The sequence below is a fragment of the Pararge aegeria genome, chromosome 14, assembly GCF_905163445.1.
Source record: "Pararge aegeria chromosome 14, ilParAegt1.1, whole genome shotgun sequence".
Taxonomy (NCBI): domain Eukaryota; kingdom Metazoa; phylum Arthropoda; class Insecta; order Lepidoptera; family Nymphalidae; genus Pararge; species Pararge aegeria.
The window spans coordinates 7,118,512-7,136,693 of record NC_053193.1 but is presented as its reverse complement, the minus strand read 5'-3'; the positions used below and the strand labels follow the sequence as shown (position 1 = coordinate 7,136,693).

Genomic DNA, 18,182 nt, shown 5'->3' with positions numbered 1-18,182 from the left:
ACATGGTACATAAAATAATGGTTTATTTTGTACCATGTAATTTTTTTGAAACTTTAAGGTAACATTAGGATATTTTGTAAGCATTTGTTTTTGTTATGATAATAAATAAAACGATAACATATTTAAAAACTGAACAGTAAACCTTGCATTCAATGGCTCAACGTATTTTTGGCAGAAGTGCGTAAATAAGGAATAAATACTAGTTAAGAAAGAAAAAAGGTAAAGAAAAAACCGGCCAAGATTCCGTACCGAGGTACCCATTCCGTGCCTATGAAACAAGGGCAAAATGATATAATTTTTTTTTTTAAACGGTAACACATTTCAACTCCCTACCTATTACGAGACAGACAGTCGGGCAAACGGACTGCGGAAGCTTAGTCATAGTTTCGGATCCCGAACACTCAAAACTATGAATAAAGAAGGCTAAACTTTTCGCGACACCGAATTATTGGTCATGAAAATAAATAAATGGTTTTCCACTTTGTTAGAAACTGAGAGTTATGTTATGGAACCAAAAAAAGAAACATTAACTCAATATACGGGCAAATGAACCTTGGCCGTAAGCCCAGACGCACTCCATAAGAAGACTTGGCAAAGTTTCTTAAATATTATTGGCAAAAGTCCTAAGCATACAAACGCAAAAGTTTATGATAAATACCGCTACAAACAAAATTATCTTACAAATTGTTTATTATTAGCTTCCGAGCGCGTGGCTTACCTACCCGTTTAATCTATACAAAGGAAACGCAGTAATAAAGCAGTTTGCTATTCCGCTATCCCTGGACAATGAAAAAGAAAAAAAAATGAATGGAACTACTCCAAGTTCTCATCATTTAAAATTCAACAACTTACCAATTATAAAATCCCATAATTTCAAAATAAAAATAAACAAAAAATACTTGAAGAACAGCTTTAGGCATTTTTTGTTGGTTGCTCTCTGTGTTTTTCTATTTGGAAATGCATGCAAAATTCTCACAGTTTAAAAAGCAGCAAAGGTAAATTAAAAAGCGAAAACTTGCGAGCTTATTGGATGCTGTTGGCATTCACAAATTATGAAAATCGTAGGTTTAACGTTAATTGAAATTGTATTTTCAGAATCACTTAATTCACTAGGGAAATTACTTCATTATGTTAAACAACAGCGCAACTTTGTAACTGCCTTAAAAATAAGGTTCCCAGTAAGACCTAAATAACGGGTACGTATCGTCAATGTCTTCGTATAACTTTGGATTTATATGGAATAGATTTTCGGAAACGAAGGTACAAAGTAAGGAACGTAACTCCACAACTGGTAAATCGCTTGCGCACAACTTTTGTATTAATTGTTTATTCATTAACAATACTTTAAAAGTCGGTATTATTTAAACTCCTTGCAGTTTCAATCACGTTAAATTTAAAAAAGCCAAAAAAATAACAGGCTATTTAACGCTTTTAAAAAAGAATCAGGACCCCTCTGCTCAAGGAGTACGGTGGGTGCTTGCAGCATTAAGTTAAGGTATTCATTGTCATTTCAATAAAACTAATAATTTCTCGCATGTCTAAAGGTTGGCTGGTAGAAAATGCTTTAATATTGAGTCAGCCATTTGTAACCGGTTTTTGTAAAAATTTAAAATAATAATAATAATAAAAATAAATAACAATCGCTACCTACGGAATATACGTTACCTTTATTGATTGTTATTAAATATGAAATCAATCAAATGGATTCCTAATGCTGATTATCATTAAAAATTTAATGTATTAGTGTATTAAATTTGAAGTCAGGTGGAAGTAGTAACTATGATTCTTTCCCCAGTTGAAAACAGCTGATAATTCTAAATGACGAATAATATCTTATTACTGATAAGATATTATTCGCCATACCAAAACCATTAGAATTAAACACTATTACGATGTGTATGTGAGTCAAACTCATAAAACCCTTATTTGCGTCAGGGAATGAAAAACAGGATAATGGCAAAGCGGCATACCAATAAAATGCGTACCTACCTGAAATATTATAAGCTTAGCTAAACAGTCACGCGTTAATACAAGAGTCACGTCTACAAATTAGCATAAACTCCAATTAGGACAAGACCTAAATAAATAACAAAGGTAGCCTAGCCTTTGCACAACGGTGATAACACACGTCAACCTTGTACACAAACTAAACAGTTAAAAACTTTGTTAGTATTCGATGTTAAAATCAACGGTAACTAATCGATTTGACGAAAAAATCAACCTGAAAACATCGACCTATATTGTAAAAGTATCAAAATATTTGACTAATGCAGTTTTTTCACGTTGGCCAACATTGTGGCGAATGGTAAGGCCTGTATGAATATGGCTGTCATGTAGAGCGGGTAATTATGCTTATGTTGTATGTATTGGAATACTGGAACACTAGTTGGCGCCAGATCCATTTTGTATCGGTTATTTAATAAAGATCAAAGGGTTGTGGCAGAGCTGAGTGAATGCCGCGTCCACACGCTGGACGCACTTTTTGTTTGTTACACGCTCCCAATAAGATTGCACGTAAGTGATTTAAATATATTCACGCGTAGTTACTAGTGTCAACAAAATATCATTAACAATGACCAATGAAGAAACTTTTCGCTTTATAGAGATCTACAAAGCCGAAAATTATTTCGCACATTGGCCTGAACCGACCTTCTACCGTACGGACGCTATCACGAACTTTTAGCTGATATCTTTGCCACAACTTTCGCCATAATGTAGGCAAACGTGAAGCGCCAGCATTAAGTTATGGCCAAATCAAGACGTCCGCTGTGGCGTGCCTTACAACCAGTCACAACTCACCGAATTGCGTATGGTGATTGGTCACAAGAAGGAAGGGAACGCGCCACCACAAGCTGACTGGACGCATTAGTGTGGCCTTGCCCTAAGTAATTGATCAGATTAGTATCAGATAGTTTAACAAATGTGCCTTTTGCGCCAAGTGAATGAACTACACGTAAGGTCGAACGGTCTACGTAACTGAAACTTTGGCATCGTTCGTAAGTACACTTTCTATCAATAGCCTAGAATTTTTCCCTTGCCAATCGCAATGCGGATACCGTAATTCTTTTGCTTGTTCCAACAGCAAGGCCGCCAAATATGCTAATATTCCATTACTGACGCTTTAGGTTTGACAGTTTAAATTTTTACGTGAACTTTACGTACAAATGGTACAAAAAAAAGGGACAGATGACGAATATGAACCCTGACCTTTCAGGTAGGTATATATATTAGAACCGTACATATACTGAATAGAACAAATATATACTGCTGTACACTACCCTCTCTTAGTTGGGTAAAAACAAAACAACGATAGTGGTATTATGTATTGCAACCTAATGACATGACACGAACCGCTGAAAATACTCTACACGTGAAAAAATCGTAGAGGAAAGCAGATCAAGCCAAACGTAAAACGCTGAGTCGATATTTATAAAATTCCAATTTATTTTGAAACCAATTCTAATCTGACATGCTGGCCTAAAATATCAGAAGCACGTAGAATTAAAAATTCCGGCCAAATAGTAGTTATACTCTTGCACCGAGGGTTCCGTACTCCAAATGAACTAGTATTATAAAGTAAAACAATAACTTAACGTAATAAACAAAAAATCACTTTCATAAAAGGAAAACTACCTTTATTCGTAAACGTCTATAGCTAAGTATGCTAGTTAGAAACTTGGTTTTATTTTTTCCAGTATACTTTAATTATTTTAAGTTATTTTGGAGTTTTCGATAATTAAACCTCGGAGATATTTTTTGTCACACCTTCTGCAGTTTCAATCCATCTACAGAAGAATTGAAATCTTAAGACCGTTTGACCATTCCACCTCTTAAAATATTAATAATTTTCGTTGTTTCATCATTCGATTGAGTCACTATTAAAAAAAAATTCAAAATTCATTTATTTCAAGAAGGCCTAATATAAGCAATTTTGAAACGGTAAATCTGTCTGTGTTTAGTGACTCTACCACCGGTTTGAAAGGCAGATACTACCGAGAAGAAGCCGGCAAGAAACTCGGCAGTTGCTCTTTTCCAACATCCACTATTTACATTTTAACATTACTATCTTGTGAGATGAAAGCTGAGCCGGATGCTTCCAAGCAAACTTGTCATTAATAAATTATTACTTATAACATATATTATATTTAAAATTTCATGTCGCCAGCCTTAGTGGTTAGTGAAATAATCTTAAATGATAGACGTTCCATTTTGACGGCCGACTGGCGCAGTGGGCAGCGACCCTGCTTTCTGAGTCAAAGGCCGTGGGTTCGATTCCCACAACTGGAAAACGTTTGTGTGATGAGCATTAAGTGTTTTTCAGTGTCTGGGTGTTTATATGTATTTTCTAAGTATTTATGTATATATAATTCATAAAAATATTCATCAGTCATCTTAGTACCCATAACACAAGCTACGCTTACTTTGGGGCTAGGTGGCGATGTGTGTATTGTCGTAGTATATTTATTTATTTATTTTATTTATCATTTCGATATCGAACCCTAAATCAATCTTATACAATTTTTTCTTTCGTTTTGGTGTACTTAATAAGACAACGAAATTACCTTAAAATGTCACACTCGGCTTTGACGACTAAACTACCTTACACGCTAAAAATAAAACAAAATGTTCCAAAATTATAACCCGAAACTAACAAACGCTGCACCGTATTAATTTAAACAGATCCTTGTGAACTCATTCAAAAGAGAGATTCGTTTTTTCCGTGCATAAAAAAGGCTGTTTGAACAGGAAGTTTTGCATCTCATTTCCAAATGAAAATAGTCCATTTTGTCTAGGGCTACCGACATTTTAAAATTTTAATGGCGGTGCAAGAAAATTTTCCTTAAAATATTGAGAAAAACTAACTTAACTTTAATGTTGAAAGAGTTAATTTTCTTTGAATATCTATCCGTTGCGGATACCCAAACATTAGCAATACAAATTAAATTTATGTATATTACCTTCCTCGATTAAATGCATGGATGGTGCTTAATGAAATCCCCAATAGCACATAATATTATATCTTAAGGTAAAAATGTAGATGTAAAGATCTAAATCACTAAGTGGTTGCACTAAGCAGAAATAGCAATTAGTAGCATTGCAAACTGTGAATACGTAGTTATTTTCGCTTTATTACAATATGTGGTGCATTATCCTAGACAATGCAGCGAGTAGATAGTAAATGTGCATATTATGTACTTTAATAACAGGATATTCTGAACAATACAGTGCGTGCACTGATACACTTGTTAGTCACTCATCGTTTTCTGCACTATGAGACACACCATACCACTAAATAGATGACAGCCTGTTATCTACACAGGATACAATACCAAATCATGTCTTGCAAGAGTTGAAGTTTGACAACCCTACTTTTGTCACTACACCCATTCTATATATCGGTCGCTACCAGAAAGTAGACCACGTTTGAATTTTTGAAGCAAATTCAAAGCAAACTGCTACAAAGGGAAATGACGTATAGCTATAGGCCATGCATGAACGACTTGTTTATATGAAAGAGGTTTTTCATTAACGACAAATCGATATTCAGTGTACCAGGACGTTTTATGCATTCACTAGCTATGCCTTTGCCGTGCGGTTTCACCTGCTTTATATTCGAATGAATTTAATATAAACCCAATACCTACTATCAATCCTCGATAAACCGGCTATCTAGCTTTAAAAAAACCGGCTAAGTATGAGTTAGACGAAGTAGTTTGTAGACGAAGAGGTCCGAACCGGAGTGCAATAGGAAAATCTACATGCAAAACACTTATGTATCCCACTTTTATGAGATTTATTTTTAATTTTTAATATTTATTGTTGTTATACTGGCAATCGAATTCTTGAAGACGAATTGAAAATTACTATTTCGGCAGCTATCTACCTACGACTGTTCATGAAATACAGCTCGCTGATCGACGGATGGACAGACAGACGGATGATTAGAAATAGGGCCCCGTTGGCACCCTTTAATCCGTGTCAACGGGTTTTACGCTCGTGATGATAATAAATTACCCTTTTACCCACTTCAATAAAATTAATTTTTAAACTCAAACTGGTTGGTAGATAGTACACTAGCACCAACTAGTAACTGAATCGCAAATTGGCGCATTCAATCATAATAGTTTTACGCCTTTTTTAAATGGGTGTTTACAAGATATAATTGCTGTACTTCCAACCATAACTAAGATAATTATTTCAAATTCGAATTTTAGTTTATGTTCTTCGTTTATTCATACTATTTTGTTATACCTCGGTAATTAGTAGCAGTTAAACCCATAATATATATATTTAAACTGCCACTCCCCAAATGAGGTCACATAAAATGCCATAGAATTATAACAGAAATATGTTTACGAGCACCGTATAAGGCATACCTATATCCTGTGACTATTATCTTGGTTTTTGATCCCCAGAAGTGATAATATAAGTCACAAAACTACTTGAAATTCACTAATTAATAATAACTAAGGGCCCCTTTCGAGTTTTAACTATTATCTAGAAGAGGAAGTTACGCACCACAGCCGCAATGTTCAAACTTTTAATTGGGTATGTGCCTACCAGTGGCGTGCACAGAGGGTATGCACAGGGTATGCAGATGACATAAAATGAAGAAAATCTCCAGTACGAGTTATAAAAACTGGATGATAGGCATTGCTAAGAGTTATAAAAAGCCAACCCCTAATTATTCATAACTCGATCTGGAGATTTTCTACATACCCTGCGCATACCCTTACTGCACGCCACTGGTGCCTACCTAGGACAAGTTTGGACAAAGATCACACAAGTAAACAGCACGTTTGTATCATAAAAAACAAAATGTTTGTACATATATAATTTCTATTCCTCATCATCCTCAGCCTATTACCGTTACACTGCCGGGCAAAGGCCTCTTTTCTGTACGAAGGTTTGGAGCTGGAACCCATCACGCTCCTCCAGATGACATTGGTGGGGTCAAATAGGACCAGTACCCTAACCATTTTTAAACAGAAAGAACCTAAGAACCCGCGATCCGAAGTCGATAATGTTAACCATTAGACTGACGAGGCAGTCACAAACTATATTAATGAGCAGGTATTAATTAGCTCTTCATCATTACCGTTATCATTTTTAACCTACTGCTAGCCACAAGCCTCCCTTTTTAAAGAAGAGAGGTCTGTAAGCATCAACCCATTGAGGTCTCATCAACCCATTGAGGTCTCATCAACACATTTCGGCCCCTTACAGGGCCACGGGTCTTCGCTAAGAATGAGAAGGGTTTTAGGCCGTTATAGCCCACAACGCTCGCTAAGTGCGGATTTCTAGACTTCATACACCATAGAAAACGTTAAGATGAAGTCTGAGACACGCAGGTTTCTTCACGATGTTTTCATTCACCGTTAATGCTAGTAATATTTAGATGCTTAAATTAAAAAAGGAGCGCGCCGGGGATCGAACCGGTCCTTCCGAAAGGAATGCCGAAGTCTTACCCACTACCCTACCACCGCTTCTTAATTACGTATTCGCTTAAAATTGCGAAGTTTGTAATTGTACATCGTTAGTAAATCAATAAAGCCATTACATTCAAACCATTAACGAGTAACGTTAGATCGTAAAAATATATCACGTGTGAGTCACGATACTGTGTCCGCAGCCAATGCGGATACTTTCCATGGTATGCAAGCGCCATCGCTAAATGGAAAAGTGAAAAAAATATATGCATGTAGATCTCTAATGGTCTGTTACACAGCATTTATAGAATGTTTTAAAACCTTACTGAACATTAACGAACACAAATAACATAATGTTTGATTTGTTTACCATTGTTAGGTAATATGTTTAAAGCGCGTCCGCACGGATGAAAACATTGCATAAGATTTATAACTATCAGTTTGGACAATATTTCCCGAAAGTCTCCATGCAAAACATATTTTGTTCATTGGGTTGGTAGTAAAAAGATCGTTCTTTGTTTTTGATTTCATGCTATTGAACATTTGGTAATAACATTACCAAATGTTATATAACGTAACATAACGTGAATACGCTTGGTAACGTTTGTTACAATTTGTGACAAAATTGTTCATTAGTATTTTATAACATTTTATAACTGCAATGTCGCAGCACCATAACGTTCTTTTGTAAAGTCTGTATGCCGAGCGACTGAATACGTGACTCGTTAAAATAATGTGACAAACTCGTTTTTGCCGAAGACCTGCATGAGTAATATGTCGCAGGGTTATGATAAAATCAGGGATTTCATCTAAAATTCCTCAATCAATAATTCAGATATTTCGAAAGTATCGGACTCTGATGTCTTTATTCAAAAATCTCTTTCGAATCGTTCGTTAACATTTTTTATACGTTTGTGATTTGATAATGGTTTAGTAATTTGATCGTAATTGATAGGCATAAAATAGAGGTCTTTACAAAAAAATTACAGTTTATTATCAAGATAATTAGTAGATAAACCCTGCTATTTAAAGAATGTTATTTTGTCGCCTAGTTCAGTTCAGATAATGAAACATTTATATCCCAGGAAGTAAGGGAGAGGTTTATGAATAAGATGCCGCGTGGCTACTATAAAATAACGTTACGGCAACGCGGGGAACAGCTATAGATAAATACTATTTTGTTAAAAACACTGACTTTGTCATAATGCGGCGTCTTAAGATACCTTTATACAAAACGCTACTGTCTAACAGTCACGTGATAAGAATATTGTTAAAGGTATGCGAAACCAAAAATTATAAACCGTAAGGAATAATAATATTAAAAATATCATAACTGTTCTGTTTCAGCTTCCTTAAACTCAATTGCCATTCACACGAGGGTTTGATATTCTATCCCCATCACACGACACTGGTGCAATGAGTTTTGACATTTACCATTGAGAAATTAAAACTCATTTTAGAAATACATATCTCCCTCGTATTGTTAGAATATATGGATACCGTGGCGCGACGTTTATTGTTTAATGTTCCACCATGCGCACATAATTCGGGACGAGCTAACATTCTTCGAGTAAACATAATATTATATACAGACTATCTCTACTAATATAACAAAGTTATTTGTTGGTTTTGTTCTGCTTTCATGCAGTAACATAGCAAATGATTTTGTATTTTGTATAGGTAGAAATAGGGAGAGTGGCAAAGGTTGCTTACTAAGTAAGTAACACATAGTAAATTTATACCTGAAAAATGCACGATTCCACGATCAAATGCAAAGTTTTATTTTTAAATCTTTATGTTTAATATGGATAAAATTGAATAGATATATTGATATTATGGTGTTAATAAACAGATTAATTATAATTCCTATTTAAGAATAATATATAATTATCCAACTATTACAGGGCACTTATCTCTTCTCAAAATGAGAAGAGTTTAGGCCGCAGTCCAATACGCTGGCCGAGTACGGTTTGGTAGACTCACACGCTTTTCAGAGAGATCATTGAACTCTAAGGCATGCAGGTTTCCTCACGATGTTTTCCTTCACTGTTCACAAAGCAAGTCATATTTAATTGCTAAAAGCGCACATAACACCGAAAAGTTAGAGTTGCTCGCCGGGGATCGAACTCAGTCCCTGCCGGAAGAGAAGCCCAAGGCATACCACTAATTAGGTATTGGGTTGTCAATGATGATGATGATGATAATGACGAAGGTAAGTTTGTTTATTCGTGAATTGCATGAGTGCACTAGGAGCACTGTAACGGAACGCGACCGAAGCCAGGGCAAAGTTATTAGTAGATTATAATAATGTTACTGTCTCTGAGAGTTGGCGATGTTTTATAATACGTCTTTGTTCTAACGACATTCCTATATACACCCAATCCTACAATAAAACAAAGTTGGAACGACAATGACCGTGATTTGCATACAAACACAAGGCATTCTGATCTCACCTATGCTGTATAAATAAGCCCTGACGCACTCAAGTTCAACGTAAAACCCAGCGTTTGACCTTGAAAGGGAAAATAAACTTTTAGCCATATTTCTAAATAAAGCAGGCCCAATTATTATTCGTTAATGTAAATAATAATTGATGCAAAGAACTTGTCTATAAATAGATAACTTAATTGTCATCTCACTAAAAATATTCGATACAAAACATCTATCTATCAGATCCTATTGACGTTATCATATTGATAGCCTGTATTGTAATGTGTAATATAAAAATATCTTCCATCGACAAATTGATAACGCAACAAAAACATAACCTAAAACTGTCAAACTCTAATGTTTTGGTATCAAAATAACTCAAATGTAACAATGTCAATTATTTATAATTGTTAATGTTAATTAAGGCAAGCCCTCCGAGAGCTTTTTTGAGAGTCCTATAAATTTCACGCGGCCCGCATGTTGTATTCGTAAAAACGAACAACAATAATGGCCGTGGACTTCCAATAATCTTCAATCAAAACTAATTTGTGAAGTGACGCTATAATAAAGGTATCGTTAAAAGTTGTCACTGTCGTTGAATCCTGTGTAGATTTCACACGCAGACTCAAAAAGCGAGATCGATACAGCGCAATTGGATAACTGCCAAAAACTGTGGTCTCCAGGGGATTATGCATTCTAAATGCCTTTCACTGGTAGATAGTGAAATTATTGATTATACAGACCAGTCTCGTGACGGTGGTGAGATCCCAGGCCGATCTCGTCTTGCCGCGCGACTGGCCGCCATCCTTCCGCCTGCCCAATGAACCGTAACCGGCCGGAACGGCGGCGGTCTCTTCGCGCTTACGCCGACCGCCGCGTCTCAAAGACGAAAACCAATTAGACACTGAACCACGGCGCTCCTCTTCGCTGGCCACAGGTACGGCCTTGATAAACATAACTCGGGACGCGCTAACGCACCACGCACATCACAAATTCACACAACGTGGGCCTTACCCTCAAAACTATTTTGATCAAGCTCAAAACACGCGCTCCTGTAAGCCACTAATATTAAATAAATTGGTATAAACAATGCAAAATAAGTGAAAAGTGGATGACTGCGTATCGATTAAACTGATTAGTGATTACATACATACGTCAACGCCTACGTCAAATATTTGCCAAAATATAGGTGAAGCTATACGATTTCACAGTGCAGAAAAAGCGATCGGTGACAGATGACACACCTGGTCGTAATCGTCGTCATAGGTGCGCGCGGCGCGTGCGCAGCGCATCAGCACCGGCCACCAGAGCGCACCGCAGAGCAGCCGAACATGCAAGCACATCGCGCGCCATACACTTCCCACTAAGGAACGCACTCGACTGAAAGTGAAGAGCCGCGAGCGCCAACGTTTGGCACCGCGACAACTATACGTAGCCGCTTATCTGTCTACACGTTTACGTTTGCGACAATCACCTCTTCCTCTTTACTCTGAATGTAGATTGTCGCTGCCTAATAATATTTTTATACGAATTGCATTATTTATTTACATCAATAAAACTCAAATAGCGCTCTGGAATATTTACATGAATTGTATTTTTAACAAGTTAAAGCAAAATGAATTGGTCAATCAATTTAATCAAACAATGCCTAAAGGAAATACGTAATTATTATTTTTTTAATAATTTGTTTTGCAGTGCTAAAGCGTTTGTACATTGGCACTTGTTATCATAACTGTGAGCAACGCACCGGAAGTCAGAGAGGATATGTGATAGATAACACCGATGAATTGCGACCATTGTCCAGTTAGGGGAATGCCATATTTCAGAATAAGCCAATAAAAACGGTAAAATACAAGAACAATAGTAATATACAGTTTGAAAAGGCAAGCACCTGAACCAATTGAATAATTAGGCACTTAAGGAGAAAGTGACGAAAATTTATTATTGGTTCAGATTTGAAATCGATGCTAGCTGATCAAAATATGAATAATCACAGAAGGCGTAAGATGTCTATGAAATAGGAAACATCTAAAATTCTAATATCCTTATCGACCATATCATTGTAGTGTAGACTGTAGATAAGGGCACTGTCATAATGCTAACATAATTTTACAAACGATATGAATACTGCTAATGAATCATAGTGGTTCATTAGCAGTACGTAGGTACTATTAGCAAACCGATAATGTCGCACACATTACAACATTAGAGTCTTAAATTAAAACAATACACAAATGTCGAAACTTTGATAGCTTATCGCATTGAATAAATTGTTTGTTAAATTAAAACAAGATAAATTAAAGACAGAATCTACGTCATAATTATTAGACGTATCAAAATTCAGGAAAATAACAGAACTATACGTTTTACAAGCAATTAACTACTCGTATAATGAGGTCATTATGTATTTACATACATTAAGAAACTTCAGTTGACGTTGACAATGCATCGAAAGCAACTATTATTTTGAGACTATAATCATTTCAATTGACTTAAAGGAATAAACGAAAGATTACGCGTAGTAAATACTTGGAACAATAAGCCAAAAGGCTTGGCTTCACCAAAAGTAAAAAAACTTTGTAGCCAAAGAACCTATTCCTAACTCAAACTATGTTTGTTACGCTGAAAGTGTACATGAGTACGGCAATGCATGAAGGTTAACCAGTTCGAAAGCTACGTAATAAATTTGTTTCAATTCCAATGAAGTAAACATTTTCAGTTAACTCAAGAACGCGTACATTCGAAGTGAGTCATGCAATGACAGAAAATATGAATAAGAATTGAAATGTCGCAAAAGTTTAATACTCAAACCGATAGCTCCACCTAAATTAAGCTTAAATCTTGGAACAAATTGAACTAAAGGCAATGACGAGATAGTCATAGCAATTTCCACTTATCAGCCTTATCACTTGATGAACTTTATTCTGATCACAAAATACACAATACTTAATTAATTATAAAACCTTACATTAAACACTTCACGTCTTGGTTATTATTTTTGTTGTGTTTAAAAACCGCGAGTTTTGCCGATCGACCCTAACGGTAACTGCGGACACAACGTGCCCGCACCGCACTCCGACAGTTACTGGCACAGGCCTTAACCGCATACCTCTCTTTCTATCGTAGTAGCTAACAGCATTGACGGCTTACGTCAGTGTGCTCCGCAATCTTTTGAATGGAAGGGCCCAAAGGATCTGCTGATTTACGACAATCCATTAAAGGACTTTTCGGTCTTTTCAAGGGCGCGCCAGGTTATTGACTATATGTAATAATAACTTAGGTTTACTGCGCTCTTCAAATTTAAGTTCCAGCTTTTGCAGATTGCACTGTTTTCTCTTTTAGTTTACTTGTATTGTTTATTTTAGTTTTTTCTGCAATAAGTTTATCTACTTTGCCTACTTTGTTGTAATAATTATTATATTTGCCTTAGTATTCATTTATTCAACTCATTAAGTATTTACTAAGCAAATAGCTTTGCGGATGTTGTTTTCTAATTGGTTTGGTTTGCTTAGTTTCCAATTTTCCATATTTAGTAGAATATAATATTAATTTAATCATTTATAGTACTTAAACATGTGATACTATGTTACTGTTAGACTTATAATTAAAACGTTCCTAGATAAGGAACTTTTTTAGTACTACGACAATTTTTAAATTCATTCTGTCTCTAAAAATTAGGGTAACTAGGTACTAATTATAATAATTTCAGACATTGTGAGATTTTTGTGTATTTCTTTTTATTTTTTTCCTTGTAAAAAAAACGACATTACTCTCATGTGTAAAGGTACTGTTTGTATCCCGGGAAAAGCTAATAAATAAATACATTTCTTTAAATCTCGCCAAACCGAAAAAGCGTTGATGAAAGCGATATGTATTGATGATAAGTTAGTATTAGGGTGCGATACTTTTTGAAATTCAAATAGTAACTTAAATTTGCAGTCAATTCATACAATATAACTATTTGGTATTTATCCACAAATTATTCATTTCCTAAAATAGTTTAACACCGGAAAGAAATCATTTATTATCGTTATCATACTAATACTGGCGCACTACAGGGAACGGGTAAGGCCCTCCAGAATGGTAAGGCTCTAATCCACCACGCAGGCCAAGTGCGGATTTTTCTACCAAACAAGTTCACACGCTTTTTGAGAACGTTATGGAGAACTCTCAGGCATGCAGATTTCCAAACGATGTCTGCCATCAAATTACCCAATTATAGGTTATTGAGAAACAGCTTGTTTAACAGTCTGTTAGAGGAAATCTTAGTATGAAATCAAGAATTGGAAGCCGCTTTTTTTTTTAAATAAGGTTTTCCCCTATCAATTAGTAGTCAGTAGTCACTGATACGCTAATCGCACATTAATTGCGAACGCGATTACAAAAAGAAACAGGATGAAAACTGAAACATCGGATGAGTTTACAATACGCTCCGCATTCATCACGGTGATGACGTGATTAAAATTATCACCACTGGAAATCCTGCTGGTATGTGTGAGCAGCTTTAAACAAAAGCATTGCACTTGCAAGTGAGTCACTAACTTGTGTAAGCAGTAAACGCATTTGAACTATAGCAATTATGCCTGACCTTATAAGGGCAGTGATTTATCAGGTGAAAATAATGTTATTTGAATAAATTGAACATTTACATAGCATAAACATTCCTATGTAATATCACAGTGCATATGAGTTGCACAGGGTATGTTCTACCAATAAGATAATAATTTTTTTGATCCATCGATGTCGGCTCTTCCTATCATTGCGAAGCAAAATTTGCTAAGCGTTGGATTGTTCATCCATCCAAAAGGGAACGTGAGCTGGGTTTAGACCTTCGTGAGACAGGTTAGTTTTACCCTACAGATGAAAAATTTATGAAATGAAACAGATGGCTTGTTGTTGCGATAGTAATACTGTTCAGTACGGGTAACCGCAGTTTCGGACATTGACTGTGGATGCCCGAGAGTCAGGAGACTCAACAATGTGTCTTTACTAGTCGCGCTTCACTCGTGAGGTGCAACTTCAAAGCCCATTCGGAACGCAGCGATCGGTGCAAGCGGTCTTAACACGTGCACCACGGCGTCGAAGTTTCGATTTTACCTCAGTTCGATGTCGGGACTCGGAAGTATGTAAAAGACTTATTTTCCTGGCCGGGTGTTGTGCTCGGTAAAGCAGCGTCGTGCTGCGATCTGTTGAGCCACAGCCCTACGCCAGGTCATTCGTCCGAGTACGCGTCCCACATAACAACTATATAATTCGCCGCATCTGTGGGCTGCACTGATGATCATCAGTACCCATAACAAAAGCTACGCTTACTTTGGGGCTAGATAGCGATATGTGTATTGTCGTAGTATATTTTTCTGCGACAATGTCTGTTTTTGTGTCTGAGAGTAAGCCGAATCATGACTTTCATTTGTTTTAGATTCTTTGTTGTAGACTAGAGCAACAAGTGTTAAAACTTGATCAGTTTGATTAAAATATGAGCAAGGCCTCATTCGATTCGAAATTTTTGGATGTTCTTGAATGTCTGCTAAAGTGATAGAGCAAAAAACTCTGAAAAGTCAGAGGTGAATGCCAGGGATTCAACTAAGTACCCCGGGAAAGGGAGCCCAAAGCTCTGCTATGCTCTTTTTAAAATTAATGTTAAATTAAATTAAAAAATTGAAAAAGGCCTAGTTCAGGCATGATACATAATTTTGTCCATGTAAGTGATTGATCAAAGGGCATCAGCCCTAAAATGGAGCTGGGCAGGCAACATATGTTGTAGGGAGGATGGGTAGTAGACCTGGGAGTTTCTGGATTGGCCACCACACACTAGATACAGAGTTATTCGACAAACACAGGTTCAATGGGGGGTGATATAGCAGGGAAGAACCGGAAGACGCATGCATGCTTTGCAAAATGAATATGTTGTAGACAACTGTGAGAAAACTTCATCAGTTAACTTTCAAAATACAGCTACTATACTTCTGCAACATGATCTTAAAATTGAACTTAGCTAAAACCTACTTGGCTAATAATAACCTGTATTTGGGGTTTTATATACCCTTGCTCAGAAAAGAAAATACTAATAATACTAAAATAATAAAAACAACCCAAACCATGTTTAGTTTAGTTATTAAGAATTAATGCTGCTTAATGAGAACACTTTAATTTAATATTTAATAAAAAGGAAGACTCAAATTCAGATATATAGATTTGACATAAATAAGATAAAGATACTGTAATTTTTTTTTTGCAAGCATTTTTAATGTATCATCACCGGCTCATTTTTAACCATCATATATAAAACTGTAAATTTAGCACTATTTTGACACAATGGTTCCACATAAATCTCTTTTCAAAACTAATTTAACAGATTTTAAGTCTAGTTTTTACTGTCAATCATTCTATTAAAACATTTCATGAAAAGAAATATTTAGTTCTTCATACTATTTACTTAGCACTAGCTGTTGACTGTGAATTTGTCCACATTTGTTTCAGTCCAGGATGCAAAATATTTTAATACTTAATTTTATCAAGATTGGTTTAATTTCAAAATCAGATTGGTTTAAAAACAAAGACACTTGAATTTATAATATTATTATGGATAAATTATATGCCTACAACTTTTGAAATTCACATTTCTGTAATATATCAGGGCTATATAATAATATAAGCTTAAACATGACCAAATAAAGCTCATCAGAAAATTCACAGATCTATTAAATCCAAATTTTGAATTGCCATGAAAATAAAATTTTATTTAACGAGGTATGAATTGGATAGTGAACTTAAACAGTAACCCAACCAGACCATACAACATATAGAATTTAATAACTCGTATTGCTAATTTATAACACATCAAAAGGAAGATAACGTAAGCATAGTTTAGCAATGACACACCTCTAATAAGATAACTGCTTGATACATTTCCTTGTGCTCACAAGTACTAGAAAACCTACATAATAAGTGTTTACGTTGTACTAACCTGTATTTCTAGAAGTAGCTCTGTTTTCCTGCGTCGTATATCAATAAGGGTCTTTTGCTGCTCAGGTGTCAACTCTGCAAGAAACAGTACCGTGATACGAAGGCCCAAACAATCCTTTAGCAATAGATTCATTGAGGTCAACAATGCCTTCAATGCCTAACACAAGCAACACATATATTACCCGTATGTGTAAAAGGATCTGCATGATTACTCGCCGCATTGTTTCCTCCAAGAGACAAATTTTCAAATTCACTTATCATTTCTTAAATTTAATAAACACTACATAAACAAAAGTTTACATCGTTAAAATTGACTAGCGGCCATATTTATTTACCAAACTCAAAAGTCAAACACGAACTTTTAATTTTTTTTTTTTTTTACTCTTAACTCTTTGGTTTTATTTCCAAAGCACACAGGGTCGTGAATTACTGTTGTGTTCAGTTTATGATAAGTTTAAAACCCTAACTGTGTTTGTATCTTCTTAGCATAGTACGTAAAACTACGTCTTGTTTTCTATCAGAATTTCAAAAGTCAGTCATTATTGTGGCCTTTTACTTCCTTGTAACGCCATAACAGAGCCCTAGTCACAACCTGAACGTGGCTTGAAAAATAATCAATTCAAGTTATACTCAAAAATGTTACTTTATTTTGTAGTTTTGTGAAATTAAATAATTTATTAATAATACATTTGATTACCTATTATGTAAATAAAGATAAACGGGAATCTAGATTTGAGGATCTATGTTTTTTTTACTTGTAACTTTTTCAAGTTTAAACGATTTTCTGCTTAATAGACAACATTCACTTGAGAGAGGCACACTAAATATTTTACGTCAATGCCTAAGAAAATTTCTTTTTCCATGTTTTGGATTCATTTGGGCACACTTACCTCTAATATACTATCTAGAGTATACTATAGAGGCCCAATCATATATTGGGCATAATTTGAGTATTGGCATAACTAGTTTATATAAATACAACTGGCTGCTTAACAGCTTTAAAATTTAGTTATGTCAATTAGGATACAAAAACGAATTATTGTTAGTCTTCTTCTTTTTATTTATTGGAAGACCTAATTAGCTTCAACCTAACTTGACGCGTGAGTAATATTTGCCATTTTGTTTGTAATTCAACGTATTTTTGCAATACAAATTACATTATTAATTTATTTTTATCTGATTGTTTTAGTACCGAAAAAGGTAGAAAGAGTTTACATTCATAGTTAGTCTTATAGAGTAACCGGTCAAAAGATTACGAGAACCATTTCCAGTAAATTTCTTTAAGCTGCCTTATCATCATCATTTTGATCCATTACCAGCCTATTACAGAGCACGGGTGTCATCTCAGAGTGAGGA

At 35.4% G+C, this 18,182-nt stretch overlaps 1 protein-coding gene across 7 annotated transcripts in view; it reads right to left on the bottom strand.

Annotated features, from left to right (window-relative positions):
* LOC120629608 (cytohesin-1) overlaps positions 1 to 17,153 on the bottom strand; it is a 69,273-nt gene extending 52,120 nt beyond the window's left edge. The window contains exons 1-4 of one of the 7 annotated variants that reach the window (XM_039898591.1): positions 17,009 to 17,153; positions 16,828 to 16,901; positions 16,758 to 16,759; positions 10,604 to 10,829 (exon numbers count right to left, since the gene is read on the bottom strand). In XM_039898591.1, the coding sequence (XP_039754525.1) occupies positions 10,604 to 10,829; positions 16,758 to 16,759; positions 16,828 to 16,901; positions 17,009 to 17,087 (381 nt within the window). In that variant the 5' untranslated portion in view covers positions 17,088 to 17,153. Of the gene's footprint in view, positions 1 to 10,603; positions 10,923 to 11,104; positions 11,905 to 12,823; positions 13,020 to 16,757; positions 16,760 to 16,827; positions 16,902 to 17,008 lie in introns of those variants that run through there. The other 6 variants (XM_039898588.1, XM_039898587.1, XM_039898585.1 and 3 more) reach the window with 6 other exon arrangements.
* Between the last annotated feature and the right edge of the window lie 1,029 nt (positions 17,154 to 18,182).